This window comes from Antrostomus carolinensis, unplaced genomic scaffold (genome assembly GCF_000700745.2).
Source record: "Antrostomus carolinensis isolate BGI_N321 unplaced genomic scaffold, ASM70074v2 scaffold24449, whole genome shotgun sequence".
Lineage (NCBI taxonomy): Eukaryota > Metazoa > Chordata > Aves > Caprimulgiformes > Caprimulgidae > Antrostomus > Antrostomus carolinensis.
Window position 1 is genome coordinate 17,456 of NW_010338237.1, and position 21,435 is coordinate 38,890.

General features: G+C 41.4%; 1 protein-coding gene across 1 annotated transcript in view; it reads right to left on the reverse strand.

The window, feature by feature from the left end:
* Window positions 1–21,435, reverse strand: part of LOC104530762 (FYVE, RhoGEF and PH domain-containing protein 5) — a gene marked incomplete at its 3' end in the record, with an annotated part of 40,922 nt that overhangs the window by 16,718 nt on the left and 2,769 nt on the right. The window contains exons 1-2 of the mRNA XM_010175449.2: window positions 21,245–21,435; window positions 1,898–2,027 (exon numbers count right to left, since the gene is read on the reverse strand). The exon at window positions 21,245–21,435 is cut by the window's right edge and continues 2,769 nt beyond it. Of these exons, the coding sequence (XP_010173751.1) occupies window positions 1,898–2,027; window positions 21,245–21,435 (321 nt within the window). The remainder of the gene's footprint in view (window positions 1–1,897; window positions 2,028–21,244) is intronic.

Sequence of the window (21,435 nt, forward strand, 5' to 3'; positions counted from 1 at the left end):
CTCTGTCAGGCACATGCAGACATTTAGTTTGTATTCATCTGAAGAGTGGGAGGGATACATACCTCCAGTTAAACTGTGAAGCACATGCTTGTTCTCCAAATGCTGCCACTTTCTATGACAGCTATACAGCGTGGTTACCCCAGCACAACAGATTAAAATGTACGAGACGCAATAAGGGAAATATTTAGAAAACCATCATTTCCTAGTGTCTTGAGTAAAATCCTACAAAAATGACAATAAAACTGGTTTTAGCAGCCTTGAATTTTCTTCCAAGTGCATAGTGACTGCGTGCATTCCCCTTATGAACTTAAGTCACAATTTTGATGTCACTTCTCCACTGGCATCACAACTAAGAGATGCTGAGAAGCCCGACCAGTTTAGATAACACAGTAGTGTATGCTCTGTAAATGCTCGTGGTTTGTCAGCTAACTAATAGAACCGAAAAGAAAAATATTTTTCATTTAACAAGGAATGTCAGAAATTTAAAGACTTTTCCCTTTCCAAAGCAGTGTGAAAACAACCAACCAAAACAATTACATGAATCTCAGAGGAAAAAAGATAAGCTTGCTTGCAACAGTTTCATTTGTTTCATGTCAGCAAGGAGATGAAACCACAGACTTTTCCACTGGTACCAGAGGCAGCTCAGCACCCTGCAGGCTAGACATAGAAGTGATACAGCATACAGGGAAATCAAAGGAAGCTGTTGTCCCTCAGAGATTAGAGCAACAGCAGTTTCACTTGCCCTTCACTGTCATTCCGCTTGCAGTTTCTTTTTCTGTTTCTCAAGAAACAGTGTCCCAGTAAGGGGAAAAATCCTGCTCCCCTCTCTCTGTAGCTGCCCCTAAGCAAAGCTTCACGTTCTGTAAATGCCTGAAGAGATCTGATCTTCCTAGAATCAATACACTTGTGCTTCTCCTCAACAGAGTTGACCCTTAGTCAGTCATCATTTTGTTTTGGAGGGGCGTCTTGCACAGACTTTTGCAGGCTCTGACACATGCCCATGACCAGACAGAAGTCATCTACAATCAGGAAGCCACATAGCTGTGCTGACACTGAGAGACCAGGCCAAAATGGATGGCAGAGAGGTGTAGGAAATTAAGATTTGCTGTTTTCCTGTGCAGCCTTAGTTCCTTGGGCTCAAATTTGAAGTCTTCAGAACATACCCATTTGTTGCATGCATACCAAATGAGCTGTGCAGTGGGTGCTTGTACTCAGAGACACGTTAGATTGTTAGGCTCATATTAGGTTTTAAGAACACACACACACAAAATTTCTGTGAATAAAAAAAAGATAAAATTGTGCCTAAAACTGCTCAATGCTATTTCTTTACCAACTGCACTGTTAGTCAGCTTGCTGGAGGTTAAAACAGCCTTGTATGCTCTTAAGCTGGGGTCACATTTCCATGGTCTTCTCCATAATTTAAGAGCTGTTTTATTCAATAGAAGTCAGTAAAATAAACCCAAACATGAGTGCATTTTCCCATGATGAGAGAATTTTGAGATGGCAGAGATCTATTAGATGATTTACTCCATCTCCCAGCCAATGCAGAACTGGTCCCAATAATGCATTTGTCATTGCTTTATTCAATGTGGTTTTAAAGTTCTCAAGATTGCAGCTAAATCCTTCTAAGTAAGACATTTTTCCTGACATTCAAGTCAGGCTTTTCCTACTGGCTATGTTGCCTCAACTGTCCAAGTTAGGACTGCAGTTCTATGGCTTTGCCACATGCTATAGGAGTAAACTGTTGCTAGTGCAGTGGGGGAGTAAAGGATTGATGACTCTGACATTTCTAAATGAGCACCAGGCAAAGAGCAGAGAGACTTGAGAATCTAAGCTCTTCTGCAAATTGTTTCTCCCTCTCTGGGTTTCACACATTCCCCATTTTCAGCTCTTTTACCTTGCTGATGAGGCTAGGATCACCCAGGCTGCTCTCCTCATCTTCTGAACTCTTCTGTTCCTCATCAGATGTGACGACCTCCATCGGCATCACAGAGACTGGGCACACTTTGTAGGGCTCAGTGTAGGCACTGCAGAGAGAAATAACAGACTCGCTCACTGATGTCATTCCCAGACACTTGCTATTGCTCAGGCATAGCAAATCCATACATTGCCCAGAGGTAACTAGTTAAGGGGCAGGGAATCCCTGCAGACCTGCTATGCTTGGAAAGCAAGATTTCTCAAGCTTTGTTTTTTTGCGGCCAGGTTCAACAGCAACCATTTAGGCAAGTAGAAGGATCTGAAAGGAGCAGTGGGAAGTTAACTGAACTTGTTCAAGCTTCCCCAAAGGATCAATGTTGTGGCTCAGTCTGGAGCAAAAAATTCATACTTAGTTACAACCAGAACTGCTTTGTTCTTCCCTAGTCAGCCTCTCAGGAGGGATGTAACAAAATCATAATAACATCTCAGTGCTCATCAAAAGTGGAAGTTAGATATTGTCACAATAGGTTTTGTGGGAAAATGTCAAAAGGATGAAAAAAGTATAATTATAATACTCATAGCATCAATTAAAGCACAATTCAGATCCCAGAATCCTTGAGTTGTTTAAAGGGAATCTGAATTCAGCTCCAGAAACGCACAGAAAACCATGCAATAAGAGTACTGGATCTGGTGCATAATACAGGCCAGTGGCTTCCTAGCATTTTCTTTTAAAAAAATAATCCTTTTTTTAAAAATTAAAATTGACAGTGATATCAAAACCTCCACAAAACATAACTAGAGGTAGGTTCTCAAGATGGTGCCTGCCCTTTACCTTAAAAAGGTGTCTCTTATTGCTGATCTGAATATGTCTAGCTACAAATTCCAGATACTGGATCTTGTTAAACCTTTGTCTGCTGAATTGGAGGTAGTCTTCCAAATTTTGTTACTATGCAGGTACTCACAGGCTGTATTCACGTTGTCCCTTCATTTTGTCTTTTATATGAAATAGGTGAAGATCTTGGCATCTTACTGTGTCATGCCTCCTATAATTTAATAATTCTAAAGTCTCTGAACTTTATGCAATTACCCATTAACATTATCCAATTTACTAGCCATTTTAGCACCAGTTTTTACTACCAGTCAGTTTTAGTACTGTTCTTGGTACTGCAAAATGAGACTCAATATTCCAGCACTGGCAAAAGAAGTGCCAAGTATACCAGTGGCAACACCCATCTATTCCTACCTGACTTTACTGAGGTTTTACACTCAAGGATGAGATTAGTATTTTTGACCACAGTATCATTCTGGGAGCTTATATACAGCTTACACACCACAGTGGCCCCAAGTCTTTTACATTTCCAGGGGCAGGTTCCAGCATTTAGCCAGCAGGGCAAGTCTGTTGTCTTGAGAAACAAAATCTGACATCTCTGTGTGTTCCAGTAGACAACTTGGCCAACCAGGTCTATCTGTAACATGGGCCTGGCTTACTCGGTGTATATGATTTCTTTAATTCTCATTTCCTCGGAAACATTATTAATTTGCTTTCACAGCTCTGCCTCATCTCTTTATTTTTCTTTGATCTCCCACTTGGAGATCCCAGATGTGAACAAATCCAAAGCTTCAAAGCCAATGCTAGAGTGGCAGAAGGCTAGGCAAAGATGGGTTAATGTAGTGGGAAGGCAGTGAAGAAAGACACTCCCAAGGCCACTGATGAGACTCACATTTCCTTTTGGAAAGGTAACTCCCTACATATCTGCATTCACTTCCAGGCTGCAAACGGGGCTCTGCATCTCCCATGCAGGTGCAGCTACCAGCCTTTATTTTATGCTGCCGGCTTTTCCCTCATGCACAGAGTCAAGGAGCTCTTGCTCTGCCTGGTGCATGTGCCATGGCTGGGTGAAGGGCCAAGCAGCAGCACTCTTCCTCACCATTGTCTCCTCTTGTTTATTTTAAATGTCTGCAGTTTTTCAGTGTGGGTGGCATCATGGCACTTCCAAAAGCCTGCCTAGCTACTACAACAAAGGGGCTGTAGCGTAAGTGGAAGCAAGAGCAAGGCAGATACAGGAACAGCTCAGGAGGCTTATTAATAGTTTAGCCAGTTTCTCTCCTTACTCGCACAGCCTTTTTGCAGGTTGTAATTGTTTGCCCCAGCAGACATGAAATTAAGTCCCTCCCTCCTCCCTTTTTTCTCTCTCTCTCTCTGATAAATAACTGTATTATGTTAATGTAAGAACATATTATAATTTGGGAAGAATGTCTCAGTATATTAGTCTGATAATCATTATGAATGGTGTTATTAAAGGTTCATAAAGTAGCAGAACTTGCAATATTGCTGAACTGTTGCATGGGCTTCATTTATAGTAAGCCAGCAGTCCTGCTGGCTTGTGTTTAAAGAGAAGTCCCAAAATGTTTTGAGTCTCATAGAACAATGGTGCTGGTGAGGGTCTAGTTCTGGAAGGGAGTGCAAGCAGTGAGGGTTTGGGCTCCATCTCAGGGAATGTCCTCTGGCCCCAGCCTGGGGCAGTAGAAGTAGAGGAGGGATAAGAGAAAGCCTGACAGTGAGGTTTCACTAACCATGTCCGAGATGTGCTGGGATGGATGGGCTGCTCTTGCTTTGAGGTACCTGCATAAACCTGCACAAACAATCCACGTTTCAGGCTCAGCCACATGTACCCCAGGGTGCACAGCTGTCTGTGAGCACCATTCCCCTCCCTGATCCAGCAGCTTTAAACCACTAGAAAAAACAAAGCAACAGTAAAAGCTAGACACGCCTGAAAACAAAACAAGGCGTCCTTGGGCCACAGACAAATGGCACGCCCCCTCCCTGCTCTCCCAGGCACGCTGGAGAGGCAGTAAGCTGTGGTGGCCTCAGCTTGTGCTCAGCCTGGCTCTCCAGCCCTTGTCCTGTATTTCCTGTAAACAGGGTCACTTCCTCCACAGAGATGACCTGGCAACGAACTAGCAAGGGCTGACGCTTGGCCGCACCACACCCAATGCCCCACCATGCCAGAAGGTACAATGGGGTGGCTGATAATACATAATAGTGTATTAAAGGCAGCTCTGCCCTTTATAGACTCCTTTGAGTACATTATTTACATTGCATGTCAGCCACCACACAGGTTTTACTGTCATTAATTCATTAGCTTCACAGGCACCCAGAACTTTTCTATCCAACAGCACCAGCAGAGGTTTTCCTTAAGGCATCAGCACGGCTCTTATGCTTCTCTCTTTCTTCTTTCCCTTGCTAAATCACAGTCCTGTTGTTCTCCAGCACCCTGTTCCCCATCTCTGGTAACCTTTTGCTACGTTGAATCCTTGCAATGCTTGGAAACCTGAACTGAGAGAGGCAAAATGAAGACTCAAATGCTTGGCAGTGACAAAAGTCTCCATTTTGTGCTGTGAAACTCTTCTTCCTTCCCAGACCATGCATCATGTTGAAACTTTCCATACTGCACATCTGCCAAGGGACAGAAGATAACAAGGAAAATATCCACTAATTTTCAGGATGGGTTTCAAGTGATTTGCTGAGCAACCCCTAGTCAGAGCACAAATGGCCTCTGACAATGAAACCACTCAACAATTTTGCCCTATTCTCCTCTATAAAATAACTTATCTTAGCTACAGTCTGACTTTGGATACAGTGGTGTAAAACAGGAATTCACTCTGACTGTAGTGGAGTCACTTTATATTTGTGATCTTTGAGCAGAATACGACCCTCTGATTTCACTCTGAACCCTCTGTAAGACTTACTCCTCTCACAAATCAGGGACAGAATAAGCCAACCACCTAGGAATGCATTAATAAGGAGAAGGAAAAGGTATCTCCTGTAAGAACTGACCTTCAGCTAGTCACTTGGTGGTTATCTCAGAGTATGAGAAGTACAGCTCTGTGGGCAGACCGCTATCTGGTAAGCAATGCTGAAACCCCTGCCCTACTACAAATCCTTTGTTACTGTTTTTGGCATGTTTCTTAACTTCTTTGTGCTTTGGCTGTCATTTGTGTAAAGTGTGTAAAGTTAAACCCAGAGCAATGTCATGTTTAAAATACAGGTAAGACTGAAGGCTGTGGACACTGTAGATCCCTACCAGTGTCTAAAGCAGAACTGCTCTGTCTGTTCCCTTCAGGCACAGTTTTGCTTCTGTTCTTGTTGACTGCAAACTAAAAGGGATTTCACTATTATGGTCCAGTCCTTCAGTTAAAGAGGGATGGGAATGCCCAGGATCATGCCCATGCTTATGTAAGTTAAGGTACAGAGCAGAGTTTACCTTCTTGTAGTGTAGCTGGAACTACACTATAATTCTGGAATCTAGCCTGGACTGAGATGTGATTAGGTGACAATTAGGCAAATGTACTCATTACAGCAGCGAATGAATCCAACTCATAATCCTTTCAGAAGATCCAGCTTAGCATAGTTCTTAAGTGATAATAGAAGTGATAACTCAAAGGAGGATGCCAGCTTGGAAATGGTGTCAGTGAAATGCAAACACAAAACTGAACTTGAATCAATCATCATTTGCTGCAGCCAGAATTCTTAGTGACCTACTTATTAATAGAAATCTGAATTCTTGGCACCTGATTCTGAAAGACAGCAGAACTGATGGAAGGCAGAAGGCTTGGGTTTGTGGTGGGAAAGTCTTGTATTTTTTTAAGCTGTTCGGAGTTGTGTTGGGAAAAGTCTTAAAATTAGTATTACTAAAGCCTTTTAGCTTACTAAAAGTAAGTAAATTACTTTTTGTAATTTAGTAAAAGTAAGTAAGTAGTAAATTACCTTACTAAAGCAGGTAATGACAGTTTTCAGTTTTTCTTTTCTTTCTTTTAAAAAGCAGATTTTATTCTTAAATTAGGATAAGTAGCAGTAACACACCACTAATACCTCACAAAGTCTGAATCTGCTATGATACTCAGACAATATATGAATTTCTTGCAAGTACTGCCTTGCTTAGAGGTGAAGCTACAAACACCTTGCATGATGAGTCCCAGTAAGAGAATTATCTCTAAGCATTGTTATAGCATTACTGATTTCAATTTAATTTGTGCAAAAGTAGAACAACAGTTGGTTACGCATATGGGGGAATAAAGGCAGAATATGGAATTTCAAAAGTGGTATTAGGAACAGTAGGACACCCAGGATTTGTAAGTGCCATTTCCAAAGTACTGTATGGCTTAAAGGTGTCCCTTCCAATGCAGTAACAACATTGGTCTTTCAGATCCAGTGATCCAAGAGTGCCCAGGTATGCAGTGTGAGTGCCTTCAGCAGCAGCCGGCAAGGGGACCTCACAGTGCTTTACATATTTCTGTCCTGCAATCAAAGAATTCACCTTGCAGTAACTCGGCATAAACCTTTTGTTTGACATGTGCCTCAGGCTGAGAATGGTACTGAGGTTAGAGGGGAATTTAGGGAGAGGTATAAGAACAGTGGATTCTGGTGAGGTGTCAAACTGCATCCCAGGCTACCAACTCTGCAGAACAAGAAAGAATGAACCAGTAGCTCCCATGCAGGATTACATACATGTATATGGGACTGGCTTAAACTTAGGATAAATCAAAACAATAATTTGGTTGGATGCTGTCCGGCTTTCTGAGGCTTGATGAATGATTTTAAGGTTCCGAATTATTAATGGATCCCAAAAGTAAACTTTTATGGACCCTAAAAGCAAACTCTAGGGGGAAAAAAGCTATAATGAGGTGGATTTACAGGATAAAATTCTGGAGCTAATTTTAAACCCAGTAATTTTTGTTTGGGTGGTGCCCCAAAATGATATTTAATATTTTAAGGACAAAATATTAAATTACAATAATAACACAGGTACACAAAACTTTGTTGCTTGAAATCAGATGCTTAGCACTCCTGTATCTTTAGTGTTCGGCTCCAGAGCTGGAATACTAAATAAAAAAGTCCCAAAGCTTGAAACCTTAATGCTTATATGTTAGAGGTATCAGGGAATCTCTTTAAGTGGGGCCTAGAACTTTCCCCTGCTGCATGTATTAAGGCAACAAACAAATCTAAATGCCTAGACAGACAGACAATTTGTGGCAGACTTCCTGACCTAGGAGTAAGAAGGGTAACATATGCCTTATAAACTGTAAAGGTACAAGAAAAGATGAGGAATGATCTCTGTTATGAAACAGCACCTGATGCAGTAAGGGTAGAGGAACAAACCTCAGAAGAGTTTTAAATACAGCCTCTCTAATTCCTCGAGAGAGCTTGAGAGTGTTCCTCTGCCCCCCTCTAGATCAAATGACCTTGTGCTTACACCTCCCACACAGGCTAAACTAGCACTGATTCTTGCCATCATTCTTCAAGTGGCACCCTCATTGACCCTGCTGATGTGGCAGAGAACTCAGCAGAGACCCGCGTGGGAAGTGCAGCACTGCTCTGGGGACAAGCAGAAGCAGCCAGCAACATAAGTGGCATCAGAACTGTCAGCCCAGGGAACTCGTGTAATGATGTGGCCAGAAGCCATGGCCCAGTTATGACAGCTTGAAGCAGGAATACAAAAGACAAGAGCTGGCCCTTGTCAAGCGATTTTCTGTGACTTAATCTTGCTTCTGTCTCTGTAATGAAGTGTTCTATGTGCAGGCTGATTTAGGGTGTGGTCCACATTTATTGGTCCACTTTCCAGGGGGCAAAACCCTTTGTCTTTGTACGTGTATATTACAGTCAGAGATCTGGCAGCATAGCTGTAGTATGGACAGTCGTCAGTCTGTGCCTCCATTACCATTTGACCAATAAAGCTAGTATGCATGGCCTGAGTCCTCAACCTGAAACTAGCTCAGAACGAGAAAAGTGCATAGATTTTGCCCATTTAGGGGTCTGAATGGGGTCAAACAAGCTCCTGGAACAATGTAGAGGAAGAGGACGTGGCCGAAGTCAAGGAAGAGAATGGGACAAGGCAGCAATGAAAAAAATTGTTTTAACACCTTAGTGTGGGCTTTAGCGTGTGCTGCACAAGGCCATGGGGCCATAGGGAATATACACACACCAGTTTGTCCTGGTGTGTGCACAGTCCTGCTTCTCTCTGCAGTGCATTCTGCAACCACTTTGTGCTGTTTACTTTTCAGAGGGCACCGTGGGGGGGAAGACTAGTGTATCATACAGTGGATCAGAAAGGCGACCAGTGCAAGATAAGGTGAGCCATATGAGCCATGGAAAATGCAGTGAAGCTGCCTGCTCTCTCTACAGATTTGAAAGTGTCCAGGTATGCCCCATGACCATCTTGTGTTGTGATCCTCTGCAGCTGCCCTCTGCCTGCTGCATCAAAGCATGGCTGTTAGTTCTCTTCCTACTCTGGGAATGAATTCTACACTGGTAGAATAAGAGATGCGGTCACCTGAGTGATTCATACACAGTCAGTGGGTTTGGCTAGACGATGGACATGGGGAAATCACTGATATGCTCTCCAACCCCTTTGCAGATAGACGTTGCTTTACAAACTGTGGTGTTGAAGCCACTGGCAAAAAAGGTTCTGAAAGGTCAAGAGGTAACTCTTGAAAAAGATCTCGTCTGGCCCTCTATCATATGGTGCAGCATGATGTTTTGCAGCAGGTACACTATTCCCTGCCCTACACAATCTATTCATTTATCACTGAAATGAAAATCAGTATCTTTTAAGTAGAGGGTGCTTCAAGACTTTCCAACACATCTTTCCAACTTCCCATCACGGTCCCATTCTCTGAAGTCCCTGGCATGTCATACAGATTTCATGGTTCAAGTGAAGTCATGTTCATGTATGTGAAAAGCCCTCAGATACTTTTTAAAATAGTATCCTCATATAGCATTGCTCTTCTTATGCCTTGACTCTTTTTAATTGAATTGTCATCCCATTCACCCAGCTTTTCATCTGAGACACTTACTTTTACACAGACTCTGGAAGTCAAACACTCTGAAATCCTTCACAGCTTAAAGCAGTGATGAAAAAAGTATTTTATCTGCTATGTGTAGAATGGCAAACTCTGATTACTGCAAAATTTGGACTGTTAGTATAGTTTGTAGAGGACTTTATCAAGAGACAAAACTTTATCAAGTTTTCTTTGCTACAACATCTGAAGCTTAGAAATTTATTTTTGAGCCTCAGAAAACTGAAAATAAATTATAGCAGATGTTCTGGAAATGAAGCAGAACTGTGTCCATTTTTTGTTGCCCTGAGACAAAAATCTGTGGGTATTTCTTTCTCTCTGACAGGTGTTTTAGACGCTGGGTTGTGAGAAATTCAGAATCTTAAGTCCCAGTGCTGACTGATTCAAAGTGATCTGGGACAAAAACCAGACCTGGGAAAAGCAGAGACTGGGCTTTCTATATCTTAGGCTACAGTGTATAGGAGTTTCCCTTAAACTTTGTCAGAACAGATATACTGCTCACACAGAATGCTTTTGTGAATTTTGACCTTTTGGAAAATGTTTCAACTCACTCTATTTTCAGGTGCTAGCCTGAATTATCAGGGCAGTCAAATCATGAACAGCTGTTCAGATCCTCAGAGGTACAAATCAACAGAGCATACCAATGTACCCCAAATAAGCATCTGACCCAGTATTGTTTTCTCATCCAGATTCCACTTATATAGTCACTTTTACAATCATGACACATTTATCAGTTTTTCTGACTATGAGTTCTGGATCCAGTTAGAAAAAGATGGTAACATTTCACAAAAAGAGCCTGTATGGTGACATCGTAGATCAGAGATCAGGGGTATGTTCCTGATTATTCTTTCTTTCTTTGTTTTTGGCAGTGTGACTTAAATCCCTAAAATTTGGAACCAGAGTCTTTATGTTCTGTTTTCATTTTATTGCCAGTTCGTTATTCCATACGTTCCATGGAACTACAGTAAGTTGAACATAATGAACACCATGCTGCCCTGCAGGTCTCTTAAGATGGGAGTTGTCATTGCCCTGTAGTAGCAGGATCAGCTGCTTTATCAACACCATGCAGACAGGTCTGGAAACAAACCAGGGGAAAAATGCAGTGAAGCTAGGATCAGAAGGAAGCCTGTCTAGAGGATAATAGTAATATTCCCTATTAAAAAACCAGAACAAAACAGAAAGTATTTTTGATGGGAGTGAGATTTAGCAAACTTGTCTCTTACCACTGTCAGCATTACTCCAGCTATTTGTGTTGCCAGAGCCACAAAGGAATTTGTACAGATTATACAACCTTTCTTGTGATTGACCAGAATGTCCTTCACTCTTGAGGGCCATTTTCATAGATGGTCAGCCCGGGCCTAAATCTCTTCCACAGAGACTTTCTGAAGTAGTGGTAGTTTGTGCTAAATGTGTCTTAGCTTCATGCTAAGATCCGCAACATCATTTTGCTTCTAGGAAAGAGTTGGGGAGGTTTAGACAACAGATGCTTTGAAAGACAAGCTGAAAACTGAGCTGTCTGTTGCTCTCAGGCATATGCTTGTCCTGTCATTTGGCAGGGTAGTAAAACACTGAAAAACGAAATCAGCTTTTTCCTGCATCATTGTAATAGTGCTTCTTAATGCTGGTGCTACAAGGTTCAGTGACCTCAGGCAGTGTGGGGAAGACTGTGTCCAGGATGTTTCTCTCCCACTCACAAAGACCAGTCCTGAACAAAGCAGTGCCCAGTCTCTTGGGTTTTAAAGTTCCTGAGCTCCTTCAAGGTGGGTGTGCATAAACACCTCCCTATCAGAAGGGCAGGGAGGTTTGGCAGCTTTTCCTATCAGTTTTCAGAGAGATCTGAGGACATATGAAAGGAACTGACACTTTTAAGAAACCTCTTATCTTCATGGTTGTCCTTCCAGCAGGGATTCCCTTTGGACTTGAAAGCAGATATCAGATTTGAGACTCAACTACCATTTAGCCTTACCAGGTAAACAAACAGTTCTAAGACATTGTCTCTAGCTTTTCTTTCCTGACAGTTTTGCGGAGACGTCAAGTGAACTGAATTTGCGAGTGTTTCAAAGATTCACCCAGTTATTAGATCAGAGTGTTTCCAGAAGGAGAGAAACAGAGCTCAGCTGCTAAATATGTAGGGCTAAATGGAAGTTCTCAGTGGCTCTTCTGTCTGGTAAAGTGTCAATATCAGTTCCCAGATTAAAATGAGAGTTGGCTGCAGTTTTGTTTAGCTGAGGCTTTTTTAGTTGAAAAATCAGGCTTGGCATGATTAAAAATTGCATAGATTTGTGACATTTGTCTGGGATTAATTATTAATTAATTCTGCTCCCCCTCAATAATTCTGGAAAATCAAAACCATCTTAATTCTGCAATTCAGAAGTATGTTTTAGTTCAGGCTTTTCTTCAGTATCTATTTTTTTTTTTACTTGCAAATTAAACAATAAAAAAAAAGTTGTAAACTACAGGATTCCTTAATTTGTTTTGGTTGTTTTTGTTTGGCTTTTTTATTCCCCTTGGACTTTTCAGTTAGGCACACATATTTTATTTCTCTTGCAGCCACTTAAGCAATGTTTTTTCTTAGTACTGCAATCAAATGGACAGATAAATTGTTTGTCCAGCACAGTTTAAAATATGTTTTTATATTTTTGTCATCTTACTATATGTCACACCCACTGTGGCTCTTTACCCCCAGTGTATTCACTGTGATGTGGTTTTATTTCACTGCCTCTGCCTGGAGTTTTTAAGCCTGAAAATGTGAAAGCAGAAAGTTTAAAGGAAAGCTTTTGAGGTCCTCAGTTTTAGCTCACATATTATCCTTATCTATTTAAAGACCAGAAGATTTGACTTCAAAGATGTATTGTACTGTATGCAGTCCATTACTTCTGAAGGCACATGTGCTAAGGAAGAGACCTTTCTGGGCTCTTCTAGCCAACCCTCAGAACTAAGAATGCAGTCTGATACCTGAAATGTAAGACCGTCAACAGGCCTCCCTGAGAAACTTTCATCAGAAACACCAAACTAACTATTCTTGAATAGGTCCACCTGCCAAGAGGGCTCGTCAGGGAGATGTAGTGGGTTAATACTCGAGTTTTTAGCCCAAATTTACTAAATGTATTCAAGACATAAGGACAAGCTACCAACAAACTGAAGAGGTATTTAATTTGAGCCAACTGAGAACGGCTGGATGGAGAGTGCTGAACATAGATCTAATCAACTGTCAGTTGTCTCAATTCATCAGTACCTAGCTGTAGTTCCTTTAGAAAAAGAAGTCTGAGGACAACCCTGTGATACTGATAAAGCTGGCATGGCCTGAGTCAGACAGAGCACCAAAAGGTGTTCATTGAGGACAGTGAACATTTAATTAATCCGGGCAATTACTCAAGTGGAAGGGCCCTTTTATAAGCTCTTTAAGAGACGTCTTGGCAAAACAGACATTAACTCTAATTGGTCGATAAAGATAAAATTAATTGTTGTATGCCACTGAATAGCAAATCTTTAAGACAGTTTTTACATTAACCCCCCTTGGGTCTTGTAAAGAAGAATTCTTGTAGGACAATTAAAAATGCGCTGTACGTTATAAATAACTCTGGGTGACACAACAAACTAGACTACTAGATTAGATTTGCATTTAAAATGCAACAGCATTCTACTGTTTTTGTTACAAATCTAATCTAGAGATATACCACATATCATTGAGCAGTGGATTCCGGAAAGGCTGCAGAATTGTAGTGTGCAATCTCTCATTCAATAAATCTTCTCAGTAAGGCTTGGGGTGGGGGTGGGAGACGAGAAGGGCATGCACAGAACACTCATTGATAGTACCTGACCATCTCAAACAGGCTGCATCTTGCCAATCTGCAGTCTCATCAGCCTGTCTGAGGTACACGCTTTTTTCTGTGTGGTGCTAGGAATGCTTAAATCACACCAATATCACTTCTCTGCCTCATAAATAATCATCCAGTGTAAATGTGCAATACACAGCAGACTCTCTCTGCTTGTGTAACCCCACTGAAATATATTTCTGGTTCATATAATGGAAACAGAGAAGACAAAGTTTACCCAGGCTTATAAGCCTTCAGGACATGAAGATGGCCACCTGTACACATTCCTCCTTCTCTGCACTGTAATTTGATCAGAAAAGTATCCATCAAAATGGAGTTCAGCTGCTAATAAAACCAACATCTACTGAGGACTTGTGACCATCTCCTGGGAGATATATGGGACTGTGATTCCTCATAAACGAAGCCAGGGTTGGATCTGGCATGTTGTGGCTGAGCAGTGGCAGCCCTCTGAGGCTATGCGGGGACACATCTGCTGTGTATGCAGGATGCTGAGTTGCAATGCAAAGCTGTGCTGGGGAAGCACGTCGCCTTCCTGACTACCTATACTGTCCCCCCACATGTGCATCCCCAGCATGAACCAGAACAAACAGCTCCATGGATATTAGGAAACCAGAGAGCGGTCATAGAGCTGCTGTAGGCCTGGTCCCTAAATCTGGACAAAGTATTAAAATCTCTCCTCTTTTAGTATCAATATGACATGACCAATACTGTCCAGAGTCTCTTCTCAAAAGTGTTTGAAAAGCTCTGCCATCAAGGAGCATTTGATAGCCGTCTTTTTGTCCTTCTTGTCTTGAAAAGACAGTTCCCCAGCCCTCTAATGCCTGCCATTACAAGGTGAAGCATGCCTTAGGCCCAGCAAGGAGTTATCTTCCACAGACTTGCTCCCTGTCTCAGCAGCTACAAGTCCTGCATTAACCACTATCACCCTCTAACTCCCTGTGGCAATTCAGACAATACTAAAGTAAACAGAAATAAAGACATGACTCATGTCAGAGCTGGCTGTGGCTATCGTCAAGAATTTCAATAGGCTGTGCACAGCCTGAAGTCAAGGTATAGTACTGAGATCCCTTGCTCTGCAATGAATTTAGAAAACTTTATTTCAGATTTATGCTGCGAAGGGCAACAACTGATGAAAGCTGCTGAGATTTTGTTTTCCATCATGTTCACCAGATCACAAGTGAAAGTGTCTCTTTCCTTTGTCTCTAGGCTCAATCCCTGATTCTCCCTTCCCTCTGTTGCAGTATTTTTATGGGACTTTCTCCCATCTACAAGATCCAGAGTGCAGCACGTGTTCCACACTGAGATAAAGAATGGTTATGTATAGACTTATATATGTATAAGTTTAAAAAATAATATATGTTTCTTTAAAAAACCTCTCACAATGCTTATGATCACTGTGTTTCTCCTTGGCTTAATAACTGTCAGCAGAATTCCATACAACAGACCCATACAGGACTTAAGGGACTTGAGCTCTATTAGTAGACCACTTCTGTGCTACCTCCATAATTAACATTATCACCAGCCCTGGGAAGCGCTTGGCCTATAAAAAGGAAATTCTCTCCCTTGTAAAGCTTCTCATCAGTGCTATGGGTGCATGCTAGCTTAGTGTAGGCACAGAGACAGGATTTATGGGGCAGAGAACTAGGAAGTGAGTGGAATCAGCAGCTAGGATTTGTTTCTCTAAGGAACCAGAAAGAGGAAAGGATGGGAACATCTTTCCCAAAACAACCACCTGAAGTCTAGGCTGAACCTGTAGCTCAGGGCTTAACTTTCCTCTCTAGTCCATATGCCTTAAGAGCCTGCTTTGCTTAGGTTTTTCTTTGAGTATAGTCCAGAGTTAACTTGCTTCTACTCCAAATGCAGGGTAAAATAGCATGAAGTAATGTCGGCAGCCTTGCTATTACAGTATACAGCAGTAAGTCAAAAGAGAGTTTGAACAGCATTGAAAATGGGGATTTTTTTGGAATATTCTCTGACAGCCATGCCTGTACTGAGGAGATCTAGCTGAGACAGGCAGAGAAAACAATGCATGAGTTGATTTTATCTTCTTGACAAAATTTTCTTCGAGTTTCACCCTAAACAAGAAACGATGGTAATTAGGCTGCTCTTTGGGATGAGAATAGTATTGATATAGGCAAGCATATTTCAGAGCAAAATCTGCTCTTCAGCTAAAAAATCATGGCTTTCTTCTGCCTCTATCTTCTAAAAAATGTCAGAAACATCTGGAAATTCGGTACTGCTTCTCCTTTCACAAGTCCTTCTTGTGTATGAGGCTCTTCTGCTTCTCTCTTTAGAATTCTTTCCCCTTGCTTACTCTTTGTTGAGGCAGAAACAACCATAGCCTTAGGGGCCACAGTTCAGATGAATTAATTATCAATGGAAGGGGTAGGTTGCATCTGTATTAAAAGCAGTCAGATGCTTTAGCTATACCTATTGCTGCTGCTGCATTTATCCAAGGAGTGAAAGGTTTCAGGAGTTTCCAGCGGCCATTCTCTGTGCTCATCTAATGCAATACCACAGCAGTATTTCTCAGAGCTGATCAAAACAGTGACATTGCTGTTAGGATTCTCCTGACAGCTGCATACCAGCACACTTCAAATGCTAAACCATTGCTGTACCTGCCTGTGCTACTTGCTCAGACTTTACAAGGAGCCGTAATCCTTTTCTGATCAGCAATTACATTCTTTGCCAAAGTGGTGATTCCTGCTTGGACTGACTCTACCCGCTCCTTTGGTTTCACAGAAAGCCTCTGCACTGTAGAACTGCTGCGGGAATCGGGCATCAGGGGAGAAACAAGCCCTACACAGACAATAACCTGCCACATCCTCAGGGAGTGGTCCTGGGGAACTTTTGATCTGTAAAAGTAATGGTATATGGGATCAGTAAATGCTCGAATTTAAGGACCACTCCCTCATCATTTGAAGGAGCAGAGAGAGCCAGGAATATGACATCCTGATTTGTTGGAAGAAATTCACTCTAATGGTTTAAATCTCACCTTAAGCTTAAGGACATATGAAGGTCTGAGTAACATGTTATTCAGACTATTTTTAGGCAGAGAATTAATGTTCCAAGATGTTTATTATGCTCAGCTTTTGTTAGGCTTTTTTATGTGTATGTTACAGGAGGGTAGGGAACAGGCGGTCATACAGACTGTCCCTGGCTGCAGTCTTGGAGCTAATCGGTGACGGATGACCTGCAGGGAGCAGAGAGGACCTAAACACTTAAGTGGCATAATTTGATAGAATGTAGGTCGATAAATCCAGTGGTGAGGCAAGTGGACAGCTAAGTACTCATTGGAGGGGAAAGTAACTGCTCATCCACTGGATTCTTATTTTAAAGGAAGGGGATTCGCATTGTCTATGGCCCATCACCCACAGTCAGTGGTTCTATTGCTGTTCTAACTAACTATAATATGATTTTGGAATTGGTCTGCACTGGCGTAGTCCTTATGATCTTGCACGTAGGCCTGGCAGAAGCCCAGACTGACTATGGCTATGCGCAAAGAGGATTGCTTACAAAGTTTTTAACGTAGCTGCTTACCCATGAAGCATCCTCTCCAGTGCTAGCATTTCAGATGCTGGCACTGTTTTATCAGTCCCTAAACACCTGGGACTGATAAAACAGTGCCAGCATCTGAAGTTCCTGCTTCAGTGTGGACAAATTAAAGGAAAAGTATCACTGTCTTGACACACATAAACAATGTTTTTTTCCTGACTTTCTATTAAAGACAATTTTTTTCTCCATCTTCTTCTTGAAGAAGCACATCCCTTGGGAATAAAACACATTTCCAAAGGAATAGAATACTGAATAGGTGATCAGCCTTCTTGATTGTACTAAAGCTGAGAAGCATCAGATAGGTGCAGTGGGAAGTCAGAGCCTTGGGAGTAATTTACAGGCATGAGACTGCAATTCTGGAGACTTACTAGGAATAACCACAAGCCTTGGTGTAATGGCACAGAGCACTAGAATTCCCACACCAGCCCCCAAGAATTCACTTGAGAGTCAAAGTCTGAGCAAGTCCTGCTGTTGGTTAAGTACAATAATCAGACTGAGGTTCTTCTAGTATGTATTGATGTTCATTTTATGTAGAAGGATATAGGAACGTACAGGTGACAGCATGGGCTTTTAGCCCATTTCTTATGAACTTCACATACATCACAGTGGCATTAGCTGTGGAACTGCAGATATACTCTTTTTATTCCTCTCTTCTCCCTATCTTCTTTCCTTTCTGGATTTTGAGCATCTTAGCAGAAGGAAGGATTCAGATTTAGCAAACCTGGTAAATCCAAATTATGGACTCTTTAAGTAGAAAGCAAAAAGGGGAAATGAAATTGTGAAAACACCTAACCTATGCCATCTTCCTGACCTTAACTAAACCCTCATGGGAGATTCTTTCCATCTCTCCTAAAAGCATTGGAAGCGATACTGTGGTACCAATGAGCGTCTGAGGTACCTCCTTCCCATCCCCTTTATGTTTATCAACTGCCATATACATGGCTGATGCTCTTAAAGACGTGCCAAAATACTTTAATTCTAACTGACTTGTCTTTCATCTGATGAAAGTCTAGCTAGTGACTTTGGTGAAACTGCTTTGACTTAGAGCTGTTGAGGTTCAAGGCAATGCTATAGGTAGCAGTGTACTGTCCTAGAGGTGGGGTGCATATCTTTTATTTTCAGCCTGAACAATTGGTTTGTGTTGCTTTGCACTTTGTAGTGCAACTCGCTCAGAGAAAAGGGGCTAGAAAGTGACTTTTCAAAAGCAAATGAAAATTGAGTCTGATTCAGGCTATGTTGGCTGGGGAAAGATCAGGGGAATTTTGTCCAGTTCGACTTATGTCCCATTATTTCTACACTGTACAGAAGGCTAATGATGATCTATGTTGTCATACACCCAAATCCAAGTTTAATTATTAATACTAGAAAGCTAATTTTTGGGGATACACAATAACTGCCCTTCAGGGTACAATATTCCCATTTCTGTTCTGGCAATGGTAATTCTAAGTTAAGATATATTTCTAGAACACTTCTGTTATTGGACTTTTTCTATAAATGTGATTGCTCCTAATTAGAAATTATTGGTTTAAATCTACTCCACATGGTCTTTCCTTTTAAGGAAGAAAATTAAACAGTGAATCTTCTCATCTGTCAATTTCTTTAAGCGTCCCTCCCGCCTCGCTTTTCCCTGATCACATACAGTAGTGGAGGTTGCTGGATTATTGTAATCTTTTATAGCACTGTCACATTCTGTTCTCTGAAATGTAATAAAAGAGTTGTACTTAGCCATTCATCAAAAATGTAGCAATTCCACAAGGTATCAGCACATGCTAGACACCAGAGCTCTGCAGGTGAGTGCACCAAAGAGAAGTTAATAGGCTCAAGTTTCATGTGTTGCACGGGTTTAATCCAACACACCTGTATTCTGAAATGGTTGAAGTAAGCCTCAGGATCTGAGCAGGCTGGAGTTCAAAGTAATTTTTATCTATGCGGTTGTTCTAGAGCTGTCTTGGAGAAGTATTCATATTTGAAAGCTTAAATCCATTGAAAGGTATTTTAGGCAGAACTGCCTTAGCAGGAAACAAAACATCCATGTCCATGCATCATGTATGCATGTGTAAATAGTTTCATGTACATGTACTTGTATGATTTGCTTTGCTTTGCGATTGGACTATACAATGTTTCTCCAAGTATATTATGCCATTGTAGGTGTATTACCCGTTTACATTTCATCAAAGCTTTTCAGGCATGTCTTTGTCCAAAACATGCTGACAAGTATGGTAAATAATAGCTGCTTCACCAGCAGTGTATGTATATTGCTGTCTGCCTGATGCTCTTCCCCTCCACCTCACTTATCTTGATAAAGGGGTTGTTTCAAGAGCCTAGCCTTCATTTCTCCCCCAGCAGCAAAAACTGCAGGTACAACAAGCAGCAGACTGAAAAATTATGTTCACGCCTTGACCTTGAGACTTCCTGAACGGGTTTGGATTGGCTCTCCCTTTGAAACAACAGGCTTTCACAGGAAGTTCATAAATGGGCCCAAGTCACAGCAATTGACGTAGTTTTAATATTTTTAACTTGGTTCTTCAAGAACTACCTAAAATGGGCGGTGTTTCATGGATACAAAGAACTGGCCAGCTTTTCCAGGAGCAGACGTCAGTGTGCTGGGCACCACACAAACCTTTGAAAGCAGAGTGACTAATGGGCCATCAGGCTCTGCTAACTGAAGCTCAGCACATCTCTGGGGATGTGGCTGTGTGCGTTGTGAAACTGCACTGTACTCTACTGTGTCCCAGTGTCAGCACCACCGGGGCTCCCAACGCTGCAGGCAGCCAACATCTCCAAAGGCCTGTGTCCCAGACCCCTCAGCTTCAGGCATGTTTGGATCCACAGCTTCAGCACTGATTAATTTCTATGTCATACTCACCTCCCCTACCCCCACCAATTCTTGCCTCTCTCAGAAAGACAAAGCACTGTACATCATTCTTGTCTTAGAAATGGTTTGCAAAACTCATTCAGAAGTGTTAAAGAAAAGTTCTTTTACTCCCCAAGTCTGAACTATCAGAAGAGAGATGTCTGAAATGCCGATGGTTTGTTCCATTCACAATAACAGGAGAGAGGACCAGAAAAAATAAATGTTGCAAAGAAACAGGAGTATTAAATCTTTAGAAGGAGAATGATGGATGAAAATGGACATGAAAACCTTGCTTTTAAGATGTTTATCTTTTTCACATAGCTCTAACAAAATGCAACTGCATTAAAGATATTCCTTTTCATTCATTTGCTCTGCACCTTGTTTTCTCATTACCTGTTTAACAAGAACTTAATGGAAACCACTCTTATTTACATCTCTGCACTCCATTGATTGTAAGCTATAATCTGACAACAGATTCAAATTCAAATTCAAAGTCCTGAGTGCATTGTTCCTATGTAGGTATGAAAAGGACATTTTCTTATGTGCAAACAATATCATGGAATGGGATGAAAGATTCCCGTTAATGTTAGCAATGCATATGATTTCAGACAGAGATATTTAATTCATTTATAAATCAGCGGCACTGTCAAAGGCAAAGCCTACTGATAGACTTTAAAACAGCTTTTAAAATTAATTGCCTAGTCTGATTAGTTAATGATCTGGGATTATCTGGTCTATACTTAACTGATGTACTTTCAGAGATAAATTATATATAAATATTGTTGCTTTGAGAAATTGACAGAAATTAAAAAATTAAGCAGGACCCCTTCCAGCAAATAGGCTCTCATTTCATTCAGTCAAGAAGTCAGAAACCTTTCTTAATGAAGAACAAAGCAAGCTCTCCTCGCCCCCCCAAGCCAAAAACATTAGATCAATTGGATAAACAAAATATATTTAAATGTTCTTTGGTTTGTATCTGTAAACCATAGGATTCAGATCCACTTGACTTGCTAGTATACATTTCCAAGATAAAGACTTAATTTGGTGTCTTTTATTTTTCACTGATAAAGGCTTATCTTGTATGCTTCCAATATTTCTTGTAAGCATTTCCTGAGAGTGGGTGTAAGCCAAGCAACATGGAGGATGTGCCTATGATACCTAGCAGGGGAGGCCTTGCCTGTTTGGTCAAGGCTAGCAGGTCTTACATAATAATTTATTACAGTACCTTTCTGTTTCCTGGTCCGTGGTTTGCTGCTTGTTCTCAAAGCCAGTGAAGCTGCTCATATCCACATAGCCGTCATTCTCATTAGCAGCAGATAATGCCCTGCTGGGATCTTCGAAAAACTCAGTAAAAGTTCCTGCTCTGGTGGATCTTCGAAGAGGAATCTGTATGTTTTCATAGTCAGAGCTCATAGC